General features: G+C 37.5%; 1 protein-coding gene across 1 annotated transcript; it reads left to right on the forward strand.

Annotated features, from left to right (window-relative positions):
• Positions 1 to 7,041: 7,041 nt before the first annotated feature.
• Positions 7,042 to 8,430, forward strand: LOC113280012 (ankyrin repeat domain-containing protein, chloroplastic-like). The gene is made up of 2 exons (XM_026528646.1): positions 7,042 to 7,783; positions 8,336 to 8,430. The coding sequence occupies exons 1-2, from the start codon at positions 7,042 to 7,044 to the stop codon at positions 8,428 to 8,430; spliced, it is 837 nt and encodes a 278-aa protein (XP_026384431.1).
• Positions 8,431 to 21,009: the final 12,579 nt, after the last annotated feature.

The raw sequence follows: 21,009 nt of genomic DNA on the forward strand, positions 1-21,009 counted from the left end.
TCTAATTCGAAGGATTTCTAAAACAAATCTGAGAACCCAGCACTATTGTTTAGTGCTATTATTTAGTCGGAAATTAAACAAAAGAAAATAAAACTAAAGGAGAATAGAAGAGATCTAAAGAAGAAAAAGATAAATCAGTTTAACATGAAGAAAGATTATGAGATTAGGATAGTGGTGTTGGAATTTCAGCTTCATAATCAACATTCTTTATGCTTAAACATGATTATGTGAAAACGATATACTGAAATATACCATAACTCTAGTATTACCATGTTCTTACAACACTAAATCAGCACTAAGCAACTTAGAACACCTACATACACCATATACACAAAACAAATTCACAATAAGGAAATAGAAAGCAATAGCTTTGAGGTTTCATGACTTCTGATCTACTTCTATTTCCTCACCTTAGATTGATGGATGAAAACTAATTTTCCTTTTAAAACAAGTGAAGCTAGAAGAGAGTCCTAGTCATGCTTGCCACATGTCTCTCCAACCTTTCCATCATGAGTTCGAGTGACAACTCATGGCTACAATAGACAGCTCACAGGACATCTCAAGCTAGATTAGTTCATACTAAACAGGATTATATAAATGATTAAAACAATAATCATACCATAATCTGCACTATACTAAACTGGATTATCTTAAGCTAAACATGATTTGTTGCTAAACCAACATTAAGTCTAACATTCTCCCACTTTGGTTAGCAACAAAGAAATTCTCTACTAAAACTGCATGCGAGTCTAAAAGGTACGCTAGGATTCGACCATAGAGACCCATACACCATTTAAGAGATGCATACGCCATTTCTATAATTAGAAAACTAGACGGGCCATTTTATACTCAAGTAAAATGTACTTTAAACTTTATGCATACACTTTAAATGGCTTAACCTTATGCCAAGATAATCTGCACTTTAAACTTTCTTTTCAAACCAGAAAACATAAACTTGAATCAATCTTTATAAGCTCTCACTACAACTTTATATGCTCTTACTGCAATATTATAGGATTTCCTTGATAATATTGAGATTTGTCTCCGTCGAGACAAGTATACAACTGGCTCAATTAAGAGGCATGTTTCCGTCGAAACACATAACAAGTATACATCTGACTCAATTGAGATATGCCCGACATGACATTAAACATCTCCGAAGAGACATCTCCGTAGAGATTCATCTGACTTAATTGAGGTAATCTGTCGAGATGATTAACATCTCCAAAGAGACTCATCTGGCTCAATTGAGGTATGTCAGTCAAGACAATTAACATCTCCGAAGAGATTCATCTGACTCAATTAAGGTATGTCTGTCATCTGGCTCAATTATGAGTAACGTCTCCGTCGAGACTGGTATACAGACCTGCCCAATAAGAGATATATCTCCGAAGAGAAAATCTTTGTTTCAAAAATGAAACGTGTCTCCGTCGAGACCCTTTATTCATCTCTTTATTGGATTAATCTCTGAAATGTTTATTCTGTGTCTCAAAAAAGACCTTGATCTCCAAAAAGATTTATTCCGTGCTCATTACAAGCTGTCTCGAAAGGGACTTTCTGTACTGAACACCCACTGATTTTGCGTTCCTTCAACAACATAGACAGCAAAACAAGTTAAACAGCAAGAACAAGTACTCATTTAAGATGATAAACAAAACAATGTTATCAAACTCCCACTGTTCTTCATAACTCTTCCATATGCAATGCTGTAAACACTTTTACTATACACAAATGAAACATTAGAATAGATTCATTACCATGAGGTGCACCTTTGGGTAAACCATGGTGTACAAGGATCATTATTTCCAAGTTTCAAAACTTTATTTCACAGCACAAATGCTTATTATCACTTTAAATAACTATGCATACTAACAAAAATGATAGCATATTAATAAGCACATATAAACATCTTAAACTTAAAATATAAAACTCAGTATCATCGCAAAACACCTTTGGGAGAATTGCGACATACATGAGTCAAATCCTAACAAGTTTAAGATTAAATTTTCATGCATTGAAATAACAACTCTATAAACCTTTGGGTCCAATAGAGCACAATATCCAATAAGTAGGAAACATGATTCATTCCAAATATCATAAATATGAATTACCTTTGGGAAAAACTCATACTCGTAACATTCAGAAAAATCATATACAAACCTTTCTTTTACCAGAAACTAATGAAGAACTTGATTGCTACTTTCTGGTTTTTATGGTCTGTACCAGCCCCTTCATTACTTTATCTAGTTTAGCCATACACATCTAGTACCTTGTGGTGCAAAGCTTTCAACACTGGTTTTCTGCTCTAATCCTCCCAAACTGCTGAACCACAGGAGAAACTTTATTCTAATTAAAACACCCTTTCTCACTTTCAAAGTATCGCTTTGACAACACTTAGTCGAGCAATGAAAGGTATAGAATTTTTAATCACAACTTTTAAAAAAAACTGGAATCAAATGATTATACCTTGAGTTCAATCTGTATTTTAAATAAAATGAATACCTAGAACTTGACTATCAAACCTTTGGGTTTAATAGACAGAGGGAAAACTAAACCAAGTATAAAACATGGTTCATTTCAAATATTACTAGTGTGAATCACCTTTGGGCAGGTTCACACTTGCAACATCCAAAATAAATTACAAGCAAACCTTGCTTTAACCGAAACTGATGAAGAATCTTTGACACTTTCTGGTCTTTATGGTCTAAACCACAAGCATCTTCATCTCTCTCTTATCACTTAGCCACATCCAATCAGAACCTTATATCGCAACGCCTTTGAGATTGGTTTTCTGTAGTGACTTCCCAAACATCTAAACCACTAAAAAAACTTCATTCTCGTTGAAAACACTTTAAGCATTGATTTTCTGTGGAAATTCTCCAAAATTACTGAACCACAAAACTTCATTTTCATTAGAACACTTTCATTACTCTCAAAGTATCACTTTGGAAATACTTAATCGAGCAATGGAAGGTACATAACATCCATAATCTCAACTTTCAAAACTGGAAATGGAAGGACATACCTTAGTTCAAATCTGTATTGTAAAGAAAACGACATGTCTTTAACTTGACTATTAAACCTTTGGGTCTAGTAGACAAGTTAAAAAACAAATTATCTCAAGCACCAGTCAAACCTCCAGTAAAACAACTATAGAGTTGTAAACCACCAAGTCCAACTCCATCGTAACACTAGGTTTTAATCAATCCTCATCTCTTTGAGAATTGCATTGACACTCAACTACCAGCTTACTTGTCCTCAAGAATACTCAGCCTCCTACAAATAATCAAATGCATTCATAATCATAAGCACGGTGAATGATTCTGACGTGTAATCAGACTCCACGCAATATCTACCGCAACCCTCACGCAGTCTGTCACCGATGACTTCCGCAGCTCCCCTGACATCTGTAACTGGTCCTCATCACCACCCTTCAACCTAATTAACTGTACATACTTCACCGTGAGTATATAAATTCCCCGACGTATAGACAGATCGAATGGCATTTTCCATATGCAATCAGAACCGTCTATTGTTCATAGATAACAGAAAACTTCTGAGGAACTAGTTGATTATCTTGGTCACCAAAAACTAAGCTTCACATTGACCCCATCCACATCCAAACATTTCACCATCACTTGTAACTACAACTGTATGTTCAGCACCAACAACAATCATGGTTGTTGTCCCCTGGAAGCTTGAACCTTTTGTAGTACAAGTGAATCCTTGGTGACTTAAACAATTCCGATGATGATGAAAACTTTTGGTTCGAAACATTCGATGATACCAGAAAACAGTACTTTCAACAGCCAAGAAATTTCCATTTAAACTGCCTCCCACTGTTTTGATAAGTGGAACACAAAAAGAGAAAAACCTCTACCTTTCAGGAGAAACTTTCTTAAAGAAAGCATTGAAGCAGTAACTACCTTATGCATTCTGTTATCCTCCCTTCATGCAGACAGTTCTTTGAGACTTGAACTTGACTTGATTTTCTTTGAAAAACAAGCACATGAAAACACTGGTTGTCTAACTTTCCCACTAGTATCAGTACCCAAAAATGCTACACACTTCCTTGCAGAAACAATAGTAGTTATAACTCCTTTTGATTCCCAAGTATCCTTACGAAGGATAGATGCAGCAACAATACAAGCTTGTCTGGTAACTGACTTAAGCGTGGTATCCGAACAACTATCAGTAATACATGTTAGTGGAACAACACATCCAAATATGCATCTAGAAAACATTTGGCTCACAAGCAAGGAACAACCAATCATCTAAGAGTGAGCCAATAATGATCAGCAGTCATTTGAAAACATCAATTCAAACGAGTAAATCTGTAGTCCGTATGAAATCGCACATGGCTTAGATATGTATGTTCATGCATATACACATTAAATCGTGGCCACTAGACTGCCCCACTGCCACATAGTCTAAAAATATAGACATTCATAACTTCAATAATTTACAACTACATGATGTCTAGTTATTGAACATACAATTTAATGCATTCACGAATGTTATTATTTGAAGTGATTCCAGATGTAAGTCTGAAGTAAACAGAGTATCTAGCATCGATTTTCCATAGTAGTTAACAGAATCCAAGCTTAAGCTCAGTCAAGCATGCTGAAATGAAGGAAAAATCCCATAACATGAAGCACACAGATTCAAAACCATCAACCTGATGATGAAACATACCTGATTGTTTTCCATAGTCGACAGAAACTACTAAATAAAAAACCACCTAGCATCCATACTTGGTCAGTCTTAAAACATTAATGACCGAGTTTAACTCTTCATTATCCTTTTGAGGAAGAACACGAAACTTAACATGGATACTACCATTGTAGTCTAGCATACTCATAATTGAAAGATTCAGACCAATTAAACAATTATACTATGTACCCACATAAAGACTACAAACATTAAGATCATAAACAGTACAAAATTCTTATGTTATCAACAATTCATGCTATCAGCAACAATCTCGATAAGTATCTTTCAAAACAGAATTTTGAATATACCTAGGTGAAGAACATGAAATATCTAGGAGAAATAGAAGCAGAATGTTGGAATTTCAGCTTCATAATCAACATTCTTTATGCTTAAACATGATTATGTGAAAACCATATACTGAAATATACCATAACTCTAGTATTACCATGTTCTTACAACACTAAATCAGCACTAGAAGAGGAAACATTCTTTATGCTTAAACATGTTTTCACAACTGCATGGAGTATCTGGAAAGAGAAGTGTTGTAATGTCTTTGAAGGAAAGCAAGTTAACCCTTATTGTGTTTCAAGATTGACAAGCAAATTAGAAGAGGAAACGTTGAATTTATTATCTGCTGATAATTTTCCTGAGCAACAACAAGTTGTAGATTCTAGAGATTCTTCTATTAGTGCAGATGACCTTCCATCTGATTTAGTCATAGTGTTTGTGGATGCTTCCATCTTGACAGACGCAACAGGCAACTACCAGGGATGCAAAACCATTGTAGGGCTAGCCAGTGATCCAGAGGAAGCGGAAAGTTTGGAAATATTGGAAGCTCTCAAATAGCTCAAGACGATTAATCAATAAAAGATTTTTATCAAAGGGGATGCAAATAATTTAATATCTTATCTTAATAAAAGCGCTGACCAGATTAGATGGTCTAGCTCCACAATTTTAGATGATTGTTTATCTGTTATGAACTTTTTTTTATGTTTTCTCTCATGTTACTAGAGAGTTTAATAGTCTGGCAGATAAAGTTGTCAAATTTAGTAAAAGGTATGATGTAACAGGTGAGTGGGGTAGTGTAACTCCCCATTTCATCTTATAACTTTGTAAATCCTTCTTTTTATTAATTCAACTATCTTTTTATTAATTCAGCTTCCTTTTATTAATTCAACTATACTCTAACGCGCAACTATTTGAGCCGTTAGATTTGTAATGGTTGTTGGACGACCTTTTTCATCAGCGATTATAACAATTATTGCCAGTAGAGGTTTCGTGGTAACCATCACTAACTTTTTGACATGAAAATATTTGGCGTTTTGCGAATATGAGAAAAAAGGTCACGCTTTCTCCTTTATGAGTGCTTTGAGAATGACGAAAATACGGTTTAGCCCAAAAATCTGTCCAAAAATATTTTTTAGTCCAGTGCGAATCAAATATGTATAGATTAGTTTACTGGAAGTTCCATCACCCAAATCAGCAGTGCCTCATCATTCCACGCTTGCTGGACGACGATCTATCATACTACCAGGACCTTCATTCAAGCTATTGCTCGTACATGACATTATTGGAGAAAATTAATAATTCTGGTAGTATCTCTTATGACTAAGTTCAACTATTTATTTTGTTTATAATTGAGAAAATCACTATTCAATGCTTACTTCGGAATATGACTGTCCTTCACTAAGCAGTGGACTTAATGTTGATGGTGGGTTTTCGACAAAGGCTTAAATCGTAAAATCATAATTTTGCATATTTCTGACCTAGTTTCAGATACGTATGTGAAATTCATTTTTTTGGATTCAAACGTGAAAGCTCATGTCACAATTTCTGACTGAGGGTACAACCTTCTCGGAGCATATGCATGAACATGTGATCATTAGAGCCTTCTAGCTGAGCTCTCAATATTTCGCATATTTTCATCATCACTTCTATATAGAATCGATAGTGATTGGACGGATCCTAGACATGTTGCATGCTAGTATAAAACGTTAACGTTTTCAAGATGTCGTAATGTTCACTGACTATACAGAATAAATATCCAAAACGAGTATGATGCTTCAACCATCTCATACCTCTATTCTCGAATAAGCATAATGCTCCTAGACATATTGCATGCTAGTATAGAGCTATTCATAGATCAATTTTAGCGCAAATTCATCAATTGAATTAATGCAAAATTTAACCGAGGCATGCTGTCGTCTTACTTCAAACATTAATCTGGGTTTCGGGTTATTCTTTGGCCTCCGTCCAAACACTCTAGGTTGAAGTATTAGTACCAGTCTTACCACAGAAGAGAGAAAAATTCAACTTTGTACTTCAAAAATGCCGCCATCATCAACTCTGCTTACACCCCAAACCTCACAAATCTTCTCTTTGTTTCCCAATCCATTCTCTCTCTCTAACCCTGATTCCCAAATCTCATCTCAAACCCTTACAGTTCTTAGAAAACCCAACTCATTCTCTCTCTCAGTTTCCACAAATTCATACTCATCTTCTTACTCACAAAACCAAAGTCCGTACTCAGTAGATGAAGAAGAATATGATGTAATTGGTGATTGTGTTGTCTTTGAAGAAGGAATTTTTGAAGACACATTTCTTGAAAAAAATGATTTTGGTTCTGAAAAACCTAACAGTAAAATTGTATCAAAAACACCAGTTAAGGAAGAAACTTCGGTACCAGATAATTGGAGAGAAGTACAAGATGAAATCAATATTACTAAGAAAGAAAGGAGAAAAATTGTGCACTCCATTGAATTTGGTAGTAAAATTCAGAAGAAAAACAAAGGGGTTCCTGTGACTAGTATAGTAGAATTTTTGTCTTATAGAAAGTATAAGTTAGCTCAACTGAACCCTGATATTCTTGATAACCCCGATTTTGATTTGAAAGAGGATGAGAGGGAAGATGAAATTATTCCTTCTTCTACTGCTACATCAAGCAGTAGCAACCGAGTAGCTCATAGGAATCCTAGATTGGTTGTTTATCAGGGTACTTTTGATGATATAACTGAGTTATTTAATAGTGGTGATTATGTACTTGGGGCAAACAGTGACAAGAAATCATATGGTAATTTCGTTCACTTTAGATTCATTTTTTTTTGTTGATTTTTATTCTTTGTTTTGCAAAAATCTACTCATTGTTAGATGTTGATCATATTGATAACATAAATGCTTAATTTGCATGACAATTACATTTTTTTCTTCCATTAATGACGTAATACTAATGCTTCACTGAGACCTCCCAATTATCTTTGACCCATGGCGGAATTCAGCAAACTGAAACTGTTTCATTTTATTGCATAAGGCTGACCACTGTGGTCATCCAAGATCCAAGCTATAGGGTATTACATAAGTGTTGCAATTTCCTTGAATCAAGTTGAGATCCAAGCTAATGCTTGAACCAGGACAGGAGCGCCTAACCATTAGGCGCTCGAAATTTTTATTTAGCAACTAACCACTAGGCGCTCTGGAGCATATTCTCCGAGAATATTATTGGCGCCTTATGATTGGGCGCCCTAAGCGTCTAATGATTTGGCGCTGGCTGGGAGCGCCAAATGGTTAGTCGCTCCGTTTAAATATTTGTTTGACCTTTTTAAACCTACACCATATTTACACTCAGAAGACTTAACTCAAACTGTTCATAGATATTGCATGTTCTGTCAGGGATATCCAGATATTCAACTTCGTGGATCTCAGACAAATGTAATAGATTAATTTTGAACCTTATAAATTGAAAATAAGAGAAATATGGCTACAATATTAAATAAGTTATTCTTAATTCATTTTCCCTTAAAATACGGTTACACTTATATCCTGAGCAACAAGCCAAACCACCAGGCTTTCCTGGTGGACGAGTTTAGTCTTGTGAGGGTTTATACAGATAGATATACCCACAAAATAAATTTCATTATATTATTTGTAGTCATCTACGAGGGGCGAGGTTAGTTGAATATTTTCCGACACGATTTCGGAGATCTGGTACATCAACTGGTCTTACAAAAGGCTTGAATCTATCAATCACCTTAAGGATGCTGAAATGAGCCTCATACCACAAATTTGAACCTTTCCATCTACACTATTCCTTCAAATCTGTTGCTATAACTTCATCATCAGTTGCACCCCTGAGTCGATATTGGTTGACATACCATAATAAATGATTGAATTTGTGTATTGCGTTAGCAATGGAAACATGTCGATAAAACATGTCAATTGAAGTGCGGTTGTTTGGGTTACCAGTTTCTCTGCTGAAATGCTCTTGTATTCTAGTCCAATGACTTTGAATAGGACAACCATTCATCATGCGTTCGTGACCCCTTTTCGGATAGTAAAGTACCAAACCCTGACATAGAAATAAATCTTCTTCCAACGTATACTCCGCGGGATTAATATAAGGTGAAAGCATATTTCAGAAGAGTTTGGATAAAGAGATTTTTTTTCGGCTAGATATGGTAGATGTAAAGATTTATATGAATGTCCAGAAACTGGATTGGGGGTATATATAGTAAGTTGAGCAACGGTCATATTATTCGAACTCTATGTCTAACAAATATTTTTTTAGATGATTTTTTTTTGAATAATATATAATCATTTACTGACAATGCAAACCTTTTTGAGTAGAAATTAAAATACTGAATTTGTTAATTTCAAAACTTGAACCATTTACATTACCCAAACTTAAATAAAATACTCAAATCAAATACTAACTCACTGTCGTAGGTATCACGATTGCACTTAGTATGTGCAACAAGCCTGTAAACCTCTAAGTGACCCTAACGGACGAGTGTGGTCTCGTGAGGGTTTACATAACGATATACCCACAAAATCATTTACATTGGTTCGGCTTCGTTAATCTACACCTCCCCCCCTTGTCGTACTATTTCTATCGGATTGCATTCGTCATGGTTGTCCTTCAAAAGTAAGTAACATTCGAAAAACCTGAATTGATGTACAAACGCCTCATAATAGTCCGCTTTCGCATTGTTTTCCTATATGAAACATAGATTAAAAAAATTATTATTTCATAAAAGTAGTGTCCTAAAGACATGTATCTAACTGAAATTTACTTACAACATCAGTATATGTCTGGCTGGAACAGAGGTTTCTCCATAGTGGCACAATCATATTAACATATAGCCCCACTACTCTCCTTATCGATAAAACCCTATTTCGTATAGAAATCCTAGTTATTTGGTTGGGATTTCCGTGGGTAGCTATAAATTGGCGAAAAACTTCGTCCCACAACTGTGTAGGAGAAATATATTCCCTACCTGATAACATTTAGCCAACTTCTGATCATGGAAGTATCTTCCTCTTTTGTGAATCTGGACACCATCTTTGCAAAACTAATAACAATTTATAAATACGAATATAAATGTTGAGAATTTAATTATGTATTTGTGGTCGAGGGGACTAGATTTTATAGAAGAAAAGAAGTATGAGATGCATTGCTGTGTGTGTTTGCAAACTCGACTTTAATAAAGACGTATCATTGGTCGTATTGGTGTGTGTGTTTTGAAAACTCGACTTTAATGAAGACGTATCACTGCTCGCATTGGTGTATGTGTTTTGAAAACTCGACTTTAATGAAGATGTATCACTGCTCGCATTGATGTGTGTGTTTTAAAAATTCAACTTTTTCTTAGACGTATCACTGGTCGTATTGGTACGTGTGTTTTGAAAACTCGACTATACGTATCACTGCTTGCAGATAATAATTTATCTCTTTATGTGAGTGATGAATATTACTCGATTTAATAAAACAAGTGGTACAACAATTAAAATAAACAGAACACTAGAATCTAACCGCCTACGAATTAAAATTAAACAAGGGGTAGAATAATTTAAAAACTTGAAATAACTCTAGATTCTAAGATGCAAATAACTTAAACTACTAAGAGGTACATAACTCTTAAGCAAATCTAGACATAACGGTAAGTACGAATCATAATATCAGACATCATATTTGTATTCATTTGGAGTATCTTCAAGTCTATTTCACATTGTTTGTTAGCTGCTATTACGTTAGTACCTATTGCTAACATCATGAGATGCTCTCTATCTTCCTTCGTGGCATCCATCATTGCTTGCTCTTTTTCCTTTTTCCACTGGACCCTTTCATCATTTTGTTTCTGCAGAAATCCCAACACCTTATCCAAACCATCACTTTGCGCTCTGGCCTCAAGTATGTTTCGTTTAGACTTGTCTCTTCCTGGACCCCTACCATAGTTATCATCATAAAACCTTCTTCTTCGTGACCCGTCGGAAGAGTCACCAGGGGTAGACTGTTGATCTTCAGACAAAATAATGGGTTTCTCATCATCATCATCATCATCCAGTTGGCTTGGTTGTGTTGTTCTTTCACGATCAACAATCTCCGGATTGAATTCCTCAAAGTGAAGCTTAAAAATCTGGAATACTTCCTCATGTCTCTATGTCTTTCCATATTTTGGATTTTCCTCATAATCAATTTTTCCTCTTGCGTACTGTTGCAAAAAATAAATAAAAATCATTAATACCGTGAACGCGCAACTCCAAATAACAAAGGGTTAAAGTTTTGAAATAAAATAAACTCACCGCAGTTGCAGGTGTGAATTCGCTAGGCATATTCCTAAAATAGCTTCTAACGTGACCAACATATCTCTTCATTTCCTTTTTCAAAGTGCTGACTCTTGTCTGCAGGGACTTTTTGCTTCTCACGGGATTACTAAACCATGTTGCCGTGTACTTGTCTTGAATGCACGTCCAAAAATCTCTAGCTTGTTAATCTTTTCCCACAACCGGATCACATGTAATCTAAATGTAAGCATTGATTAGTGCGTTATCTTCAGAAACTGAGAATTTTGCCATTCTTTTTACACAAACGAAATACTCAAAATAGATGAAACAAATGTAGAAGAGGGAAATTATATGTTTTAGGTGTGGGTGGTATATGATTTTTGAAACTCTATTTATAGTGAATTTGACAAAATCTGACCGTTATAATTCAAATGTAAATTGTTAATACACCGTTAGATCAACAAATCATTCGTGATCCTACGAATAAGAACACGAGCGCCTAATCGTTACCCACTGTGAGCGCCAAACGATTTTGAGCCTTCATTTCAACCACTAGATCCTCAACGGATCTCTCCATCTGATGGTCCAAACAAAGTGGCATTTCAACTACTAGTTCCTCAACGTATTTCTCCATATGATGGTCCAAAAAGAGTGGCATTTCAACCACTATATACTCAACGGATCTCTCCATCTGATGGTCCAAAAAGAGTGGCGGATTAATCATTCAAACACCTATTTAAACCCAATTTTGGCACCCAAAATTTTTATACCAAACTCGTAAACATCAATTTTTAATCTATGCTCTGTGTATCCAATGCCTCACTATTCTGTTCAGGAAGATATTGATCTTGTTAGTAGTTATTGTAGAGTTTATGATGAAGTTAGCTACAAAGGAAGGGTTCAATACGAAACAGCGTTCTCGAACCATGTTTATGATCAGTTTGTTCATGTTAATGGCAATATTGACCAGAGATCAAAGAATGACATCATGTGTCGTATTTCGATTATCAAGAAGAAATATAGGTTGTTCAGAAAATTTCTTGTTCTGGCAAATGGTGATCGTGCATTGACTCTTGTTCTATATCAAGAAAACCAACATGCTCATTTTATGTACTCCACCGTCGACGACATATTGGGAAATCGAATCTAACATATAATTACGTCGAAATGTAATTGTTTAATGAGCTATGCAGTAGTTTGATCGTAAGTTGTTTAGTTGTTCAATACTTAAAATTAATCTATTAGTCTGCTTCAAATATCCAAATATGCATCTAAAACAAAGTTCATGCATAAAGATGAAACAAAGTTTTTTTCAAATTAAAAATAGTGTATTGGAATAAAACAATCCCCAGTCACGGGAAAAATAAACATAACTCTACTGTCCATTTTCATAAAAGGAATCCTATGACTCCGTGTCATAAACATCCAGATCCGTATCCACATCAGTAGTTCCTTCACCAATAATGAGTAAGGCATCATCGATCACAAGTGCTTGACGTTACCTATCTTTAAGTCCCTGACCATGAGGTACCCAGATGTGCTTAAATAGGTATTCACAGAGAAGCCTCCACAAACGAGGGATGTGAAGAGTTGTTGCAGCGAGTCTGGTTTGGCCGCGTTCGTGGTGTTGGATCGTTTACGAAACAGTCTTCATCACGATACTCATACTCCATACACATGTTATGCATTATAGCATGCTCTAATCATTGTCTTTACATCAGCTTTACTCCATGTCACGGCCCATTTCGATTTAAGGCCACCAAATGCACGCTCAATATCCTTCCTCTTGGATGACTCCCGTGGTGGAAGATTCTCCTTTAGGACCTAGAATCCTTCCACAAAGGTTGACCAAGGTGGATAGATTCCATCAACCAAGTAGTACCCATAGGTCGTAGTCACGACCGTTGATGCGATTAACACAAGTAGGTGCTACACCACCCAACTCTCTATCAAACAATCTTGAATGTTGCAAAATGTTAATTTCGTTGTTGGAGCCGCCCTGACAAAAATAACAATGCCACAACCATCTATCATAGTAAGCAACCGGCTATAACATATTGGTTGGTTTGTTGTGATGGCTTACGTGTTGTCCCGCTGCATCAGTTGGACAACATCTCCACTCCCAGTGAAAATAGTCAACACTACCAAGCATTACAGGAAACCCACGAGCTTCATTTTCTTCTAATAGCCTTCTGGTGTCTTCAGTTGTAGGACGACGCATATATCTGTCGTTAAAAACCCAAATAACTGTGTCCATAAACTTCTTAGCATAGTGATAGATAGTGGTTGCGCCCATCTGCGTGTAATCATCTAGGCTATCATCCAGAATACCTTTGGCTAGGTGCCTCATCATGACTAGCATTTCCATGTATGGGAAATGACCAGGGATGTTAGTTGCATCTGTGCTTTGAAGAAAATCCTTATCAAACTCACAAATTTGTTCCAGTACATTCATAAATACGCTTCAAGGCAAACCGAACCGTCCCTTGAACGTCATTGGCCCATACCTACATCCGGGGTTAAAATAGTCCTGCATTATATTAGCATATGCGTCAGCACGACGTCTGTGAAAAGATCTTATGTTCTTTGCCACTTTAGGTTCAGGGTTATGTAAATCTTGAGCCTCTTGCATTACGACTTGATATAAGATTGCGACGTTCTGACCAGTTGCATCATCATCACCTGGAAGAGGTAACCCCTGTATTCTTTGTTGCGTGTATTTTTCAACAACAGCCTTCATTATTCACCTAAAATATGAGTAGCACCAAGGGTTTCCAAACATCATAATAACCTCAACAAATAAAAATTTAATTAGGTATCATTAACATTTGCAACACAAACATCATAAACATATCAAAACAATATATTTACACAACATCTTCAACACAATGACCATGAACACAACTAATCTAGTTATTAAGATGTAATTCTTTTTGTCAAACTTCCTTTCAAATCCGTTTGCTAAAAAATCTAATTGGAACTCTAATAAAACACTACCTCCATGTACAAATGCATTTCAATTATAAAATTCCAACAATAATATCAATTAGAACCATATAAAAAAACACAAGCAATACATACGTTGTTCTAATTCCAAATCATACATCATAAAAATAAAAATCAAACCAAATCAATGTTGTTCTTCATACCTTGTTATAGTTTGTTGATGAAATTTGGGAAAAACATGTTCAAAAGAACCAGAACAACCACAACAAAATACCCCTTCTAATTTATGTACAATAACTCAAGATGGTCACAACAATCTAACATGCAAAACTCGGTTTTGGAGGAGGAAAAAAAAAGGATAAGAGAGAAATGAAAACAGATTGGGCTTCTGTGGTTTTTAGGCGAAACATATGAGCGTCTAACGATTTGGAGCTATGACCACTTTGACCTGGTCAAGCGCCTAATCATTAGTGTCTCTAGGTGGAGTGCCCTAACATTTAGCGTCCGTCGCCATTTGGTTACCCGCTTCCTCTGGGTATCTTGAACAACCATAAAAGCTAGCAGTCCACCTTGAACCACCTTGTATCTTGGATCTTGGAGATCCATAGTGGACCGTCAGCCTAATGGATTCGGGCAAGGGGTTCAACTTACTTCAATCATTCCCTATGATATAGTTATCTCTAATCTATTTAGCGTGACTTTGTAACTTTTTTTTGTATGGATATACGTTAATGCTCATGTATAGCTGAGACTTTGTTACTGCGTGCCATCATGAGTAGGTCCTCGAAGTAAGAAAAGTTTCTCTTGAATAGGTGCATACCTAATCTGGAGGAAGCTGCTTTTGTAAGCGTTTCTACGTATGCTGAATGTCTTGTATATGTGTTAATTGATCTGTTCTCCATGCTTTGCCCTTAAATGAGATGCATTTGACTAGCAAATATTCAAAGTAGTTTTAACAGTTACTAGCGATAGGTGTCTAAAACACCTTAATATTTATATATTGTTTATGTTTTCTTTGCTAAGGTTTCTTGTATATTATGTATCTTATGTTTGGTTTTAAGTGTTTAGGTACTTTGGAGTCATTTGGAACAAAAGAAGAAGAAACGTCGCTTAAAAGGCAAAAAGGTGCAAATGTTGTTGGAGACGAACTATTTCTCATTGTTTGTTTCTATTTCTTAATTTCTGTCTGAAAAGCATGTCGTCTTTAGTGATGCAAATATATGTCTGAAAAGCACGACTGCTTTAGTGATGAAGATAAATTGTAGAGAAGAAGTGGGTCTGAGATGTAAGAGGCGGATGATGTTGGTGGAAGGATTCGAAGAAGAGCAAAAGCGTCAATTCTCATGTGCAATTGATACTGGGAGCATAGCGGAGCCGAGCCAAGCCAGCGATAGGAGACAACTACTGCAGCTTACTCTAGAGAAGCGATGGGCGGACATCTTTGTTGGACCTTATCTAATGAGTGGGTGCCTAGAATCATCTTGGGTACCCCCTTGTAGATAGTGGATTTTCAACAAAAGGCAAAACCGTAAAATCATGAGGCATGTTTTTGACACGGCTTTCAGGCATGCAACGATTCATATTTTACGAAGCCATGATGAATATGTTTTCGAAAAGCCTCCACCAGCTGAGCGTTCGATCCCTGGCATTTCGTCGTGACCTCTACGCAGAATAACGTATTTGGGCGGTTCTCCGTAGATTGAGAGCTTAACGCCTTCAGGACTTCGGTGATACTTATTGTTCCCTGACTGCAGGAGAGAGACCCACCTCCACATAGAAGAATAGTTGGGCGGCGGACGCCTTCAGGACGTCGGTGACACTAACCGTTCCCTGATTATGTGGAGAGACTATGCATAGATTCAGGCGGTTCTCCGTATATTGAGAGCACTAATGCCTTCAGGTCCTAAACAACATCGTGACTCCCTGGCTATGAACCATTCGGAATAGACATGACGCTTTAACTGGCTAATATCTTTTCTGCAATAAATTAATTCTGCTGCGACATTCACCACTGAATTCCCAGAATAATCTATTATTCCTCCTATTCCATGGTCGAATCCGCGGCTTGATCCCGTGGAATGGTAATAACAATTTCTCCTATTCCATGGTCGAATCCATGGCCCGATCCCATGGAATGGCAATAACAATTGCTTCGATTCTATGATCGAATCCACGACTTGATCTCATAGAATGGTGTGTTATCTCATTACTCCGATTTCATGATCGAATCCATTGATCTCATGAAATGGTAATAGATAATCTTAATTACTCTGATTCTATGGTCGAATCCACGATCCCATAGGATGGTAATGCTTGTTTTATTATTCTGAATTCGTAGTCGAATCCACAGCTGATCCTGCGAATTAATAATGAACAACTTTTCATTTTTATTAATCAGTTTCATGAATTATTCTCCACTGAATTCATAGATTAGTAATAAATACTCAACAACCGGGAATCTGGACCATCACTGAGTAAGCCCCACAAAAATGGTGCGAGTGTACTCGACAATGATGCACGACTGAGCACCCGGATGCACGAAGGAGTGTCCAAAAATATGAAATAATGAGGAATCCTTCGCAAAACAGAAGAAAATAATAAATATTAATAAAATAATAAGAGGCGCCCAAGGCCGGGCCCACCAGCCGGACGTGCCCTAGCCATGGTCGGTTCGTGCCTCTCCCATTATTTTCCTTATTTTTTGTTATTTCGTGAACTCAGGAAAACTCCTTGGTTTTAGCAACTTTCCTTGTTTTTGCAAAACCCGTGAATTCTCCATAACTTCGTGGATTCACGAAATAATATTATAAAATAAGGAGAGGTGTGCGGGACCGGGTAACCTAACCGGCCGGCCATGCCTAAGCCGTGGCCGGTCCCACACCTCACAATCCTTGGATTTTTATAATTATTATTCCCTAATATCACGAAACTCCTCCGTTTCAACAAAAACTCGTGAATTCTCCATAACTTCAAGGATTCTCCATAACCTCAAGGATTCATGAAAAATAATAAAATAGGGAAAGGTATGCGGGACCGGGCAACCTAGCCGGCCGGCCATGCCCTAGCCATGGTCGGTCCCACACCTTGCAATCCCTAATCTTGCATAATTATTATTTTCCTCAATTCATGAAACTCATGGGTTTGAGCAAAATTCACGATTTCTCCATATTTTCTCAAATATTGGTCAAATCACGAAAAACCAAAAGCCAACATAGTCACACGACTGGCTAGCCTCTCATGGCAATTTTAAATATTAAAACACTTTTATTTTAATATTTTCAAAATATTGATGAATTGAGCATACATGCTCATTCCAACAAAAATCGAGAATTCTCAGTCAAGATGAAACTCTTCTGAAAATTCACGATATTGCTCGAACGCGCATCAGAAAATACTAAAACCCTCAGTATGGAAACACGGACACCACGGAAACACGTGCACGCCTTCATGACCGACCAGGGTCATTCCTAGGGATTTCACAAGGCCGGTCCCACACGTTTTCATAATTCTGACCTAATTTGCTCAATTGCTCATACTGGGCCCGAACTCTCTCCAACCCACTGGGGGATTCTCCAAATGACCAATAACTGGTCCCGTGACCACCAAGAGCCGGTCCCATGCTCTCTTGGTCGGTCCTCATCTCCCATACCTAGGTTTTGTCACCTAATGTTGAATCCAACAATATTTCAATAAATGATGAAACCTGCATTTAATCATCGTTCTTTCACCAACTCTCAAACTGAGAACCCTGGTGCGTGCTCACTCGAGCACTGGGCATCACATGGACGCTCATCATCCCATGTGGTCGGTCCCTCTTCACTCATGACCAATTTTCAGCAATTCACCAATTGTTGAAGAATTGATCAAAAAATAGGGTTTCGAACAAACGCTCCACGAATCACCATTCTAAGCAAGTTCAAACACAAAATTATGTTGATTCAACAATCAACATCCAAATTAATAATATTCGGTAATTCACTAAGATTTTTGATTAATATTTTATTGGGTCACGACACCAGTAAATAATTCTTTGAATTGAGCAATACTTGCTCAGTTGCTCGAATATTGATCCAACCATCAATATTCGGTAATTCACGTCAAATTACCAATATTCAGTATTTTGTTGAATTGAACAACACTTGCTCAGTTGCACACCAAAATTATTGAATTCTTCGAATTGAGCAATACTTGCTCAGTTGCTCGACAAACTCTCAATATTCGGAAATTCTTCGAGTTGAGAAATACTTGCTCAGTCGCTCTAATCAGTTATTCATTTGACATCTCAGAGAACTACATGTTCAATCCATGAATCGCTGAGCATTCACCACTTATGCTCGATTCAACAAAACTAGACTCACAGTCTAAATCAGTCAACAACTGACCAACTAATACACATCTGCCTTGAAGACTCCACGATTCGTGAAATATCAATCACGTCACAAATGGGGGGATATCACTTAGGGTTTTGGTCTGGCGGTCTACAGCACGTGGATTCATCCACAACGAGAAATGTGCGTAAGTCGTGTAAACGGTTGAAGGAGTTAGCAAAGTAGTGGGTGCATGATCAGTCAGGTCTCCGCACGACATGGAACTGACTTTACCACGATATCCCACTTTCCCACTTTTTCACTCAAAAAACCGTCACACTTACAGGGATCAGCGGTACATCATTCTTGCAATATAAATAAGTCTAAATCCAGGACATCATGATATCATCAATCATCGATTATCATCAGTATCCTTCAACAACTCGATATAAACTTATTCACAGAACTCAACTTTAGCAGTTCAGCAATATTGCAGAAACCTTCAACACACCCACAATCCTTGATCATCACTGATCACATACAACTCTCAGCTTTCCTCCTACAGATCAACCCATCTCCCTCTTTGCGACCGAATTGACTCTGGAACGACCATTGTCTTGGTTTAGGCCGGAGTCATACAGATTGATTTCCCGAATCTAAGCACCCCCTTTGCAGCGGTGCATCCGTGTGAGGATTAACATTTTGTCCGGTAGAGGAGTCTCGATAGCACGCTCGACTCTTCACTTTCCCAAAAAAACCGGCGGCTCATTTTTCCCCATCTACAGATTGGCGATCACAGTGGGAGATTAATCTCTCGGTTGCAATATTTCATTTTCGCAAGATAGTTGGTCTTAGATCTAATTTATTTTCTCAAAACTCCAGTCAGAGTCTTTCAAATGGTGACGCTTCTCTAACTCACCCGAATGATTCTGATAACATTCATCTTCCGTACTTTACTACTCCCTTTTCATCTATTGGTGCATTTGATGGAGAAATTCCGTCACTATCTGAACTGGCACGAAGGAAACAGATTTTGGAAAGGATCATAAGTCGATTGAACAGAGCAATTGATAATTTTTTCAACTGCATGGTGGACCTGACAAGAATCTTAGGAGCTCAAGTTGTGGAACGCTCATCTCTTGACACCACTGACGCTAACCCTCAAGCCAACAGCTTCACCACTTATGAAAAGCTGGTGGAACAAGAGGTCACACATCTAATCGAGAATCTATGTGAACTTCTGCATTTCTCCAGAGATCAGAGCACAAACACGTTTATCGCTCTCAACAAAATATCATCAGATGTGCGAATAGTTCCATCATCTCTGGTGGTTGAACAAGTATCCATGGTATCTGAACTCTCAATCAACAACATCACCTTCATTGAGGAAGACCGTATGGCAGAGGAAGGGCATAACCGAGCCTTGTTCGTTACTGCTTCCATTAAGGAATCTGAATTCAGGAGAGTTCTCATCGATACAGGTGCTTCCACGAATCTCATCACTATGAAGACTCTCAAGGAGGCCAAAGTTCCACAAAGCAAGATCGTTCATCATCCCATATTAATGACGGGTTTTGAAGGAAGCCAGAGTCACACATACGGGTATGTCTCTGTGGATCTGAAAGTATGGCCGATTCAATCCACTGTCAAATTTCACGTGATCGAGAAAGACCCTGACTATCACGTGATACTCGGAAGGCCATGGCTTCACGACAATAATATTGTTCCTTCGACGTACCATCAATGTATGAAATATTTGTTCAACAACAAAATTGTCCGTATCCCAGCCTCAGTGTCTCCTTATGCTCCGGTTTACGATGCTGAGTTCTTGGAACATCCAAAGAGAATTCCCGAACCTCCAAGAAAGATCTGCAGTATTTTACTCCCAAGTTGGAAATCTATTGAGAAGGTCGACAAACCATCATCAACAGATGCTAAATCCATCAAGTTGTCCACCACACCACTCAAGCGTCGTCAAGGTCAAGGTACGACTCAGAAAAAGTCCAACTTTATTACTGATTATTATGCAGAGGGGAGAGTCATTTATCTCCGTCGTAAGGATTAGCAATTAACAGGGGAGGTCGATGAAAAGTCTCCCCGCCCTGAAGAATCATGCCAGAGTGAGCAATCGCCCGATGAAGAAATTCAAGATGCACCGCGATAGCTGCAAGATGACACAGATTCCACAACCGACGACCTCGAGACTATCAACATTGGAACGGATGAGAACCCAAGGCCAATTCTAATCAGTTCTGCTCTCTCACCCGAGGAACGAGAAGGATTGATACGCCTGTTGAAAGAGTATCAAGATATCTTCGCCTGGATGTATGAAGAGATGCCTGGCCTGGACGACAAATTGGTTACTCATCATCTGCACATCACTCCCGGTTCCAAACCCGTCAAACAGCCGCCCAGGAAATTCAAACACGAAGTTGAGTAACAAATCAAGGTGGAGATCCAGAAACTACTAACAGTAGGGTTCATC

The sequence above is a fragment of the Papaver somniferum genome, chromosome 5 (genome assembly GCF_003573695.1).
Source record: "Papaver somniferum cultivar HN1 chromosome 5, ASM357369v1, whole genome shotgun sequence".
Taxonomy (NCBI): domain Eukaryota; kingdom Viridiplantae; phylum Streptophyta; class Magnoliopsida; order Ranunculales; family Papaveraceae; genus Papaver; species Papaver somniferum.

Coding starts and splice junctions, on each gene's coding strand:
- LOC113280012 (XM_026528646.1), top strand. CDS start 7,042: ATGCCGCCATCATCAACTCTGCTTACACCCCAAACCTCACAAATCTTC. Junction 7,784..8,335: donor CAGTGACAAGAAATCATATG/GTAATTTCGTTC, acceptor ATTTACACTCAG/AAGACTTAACTCAAACTGTT.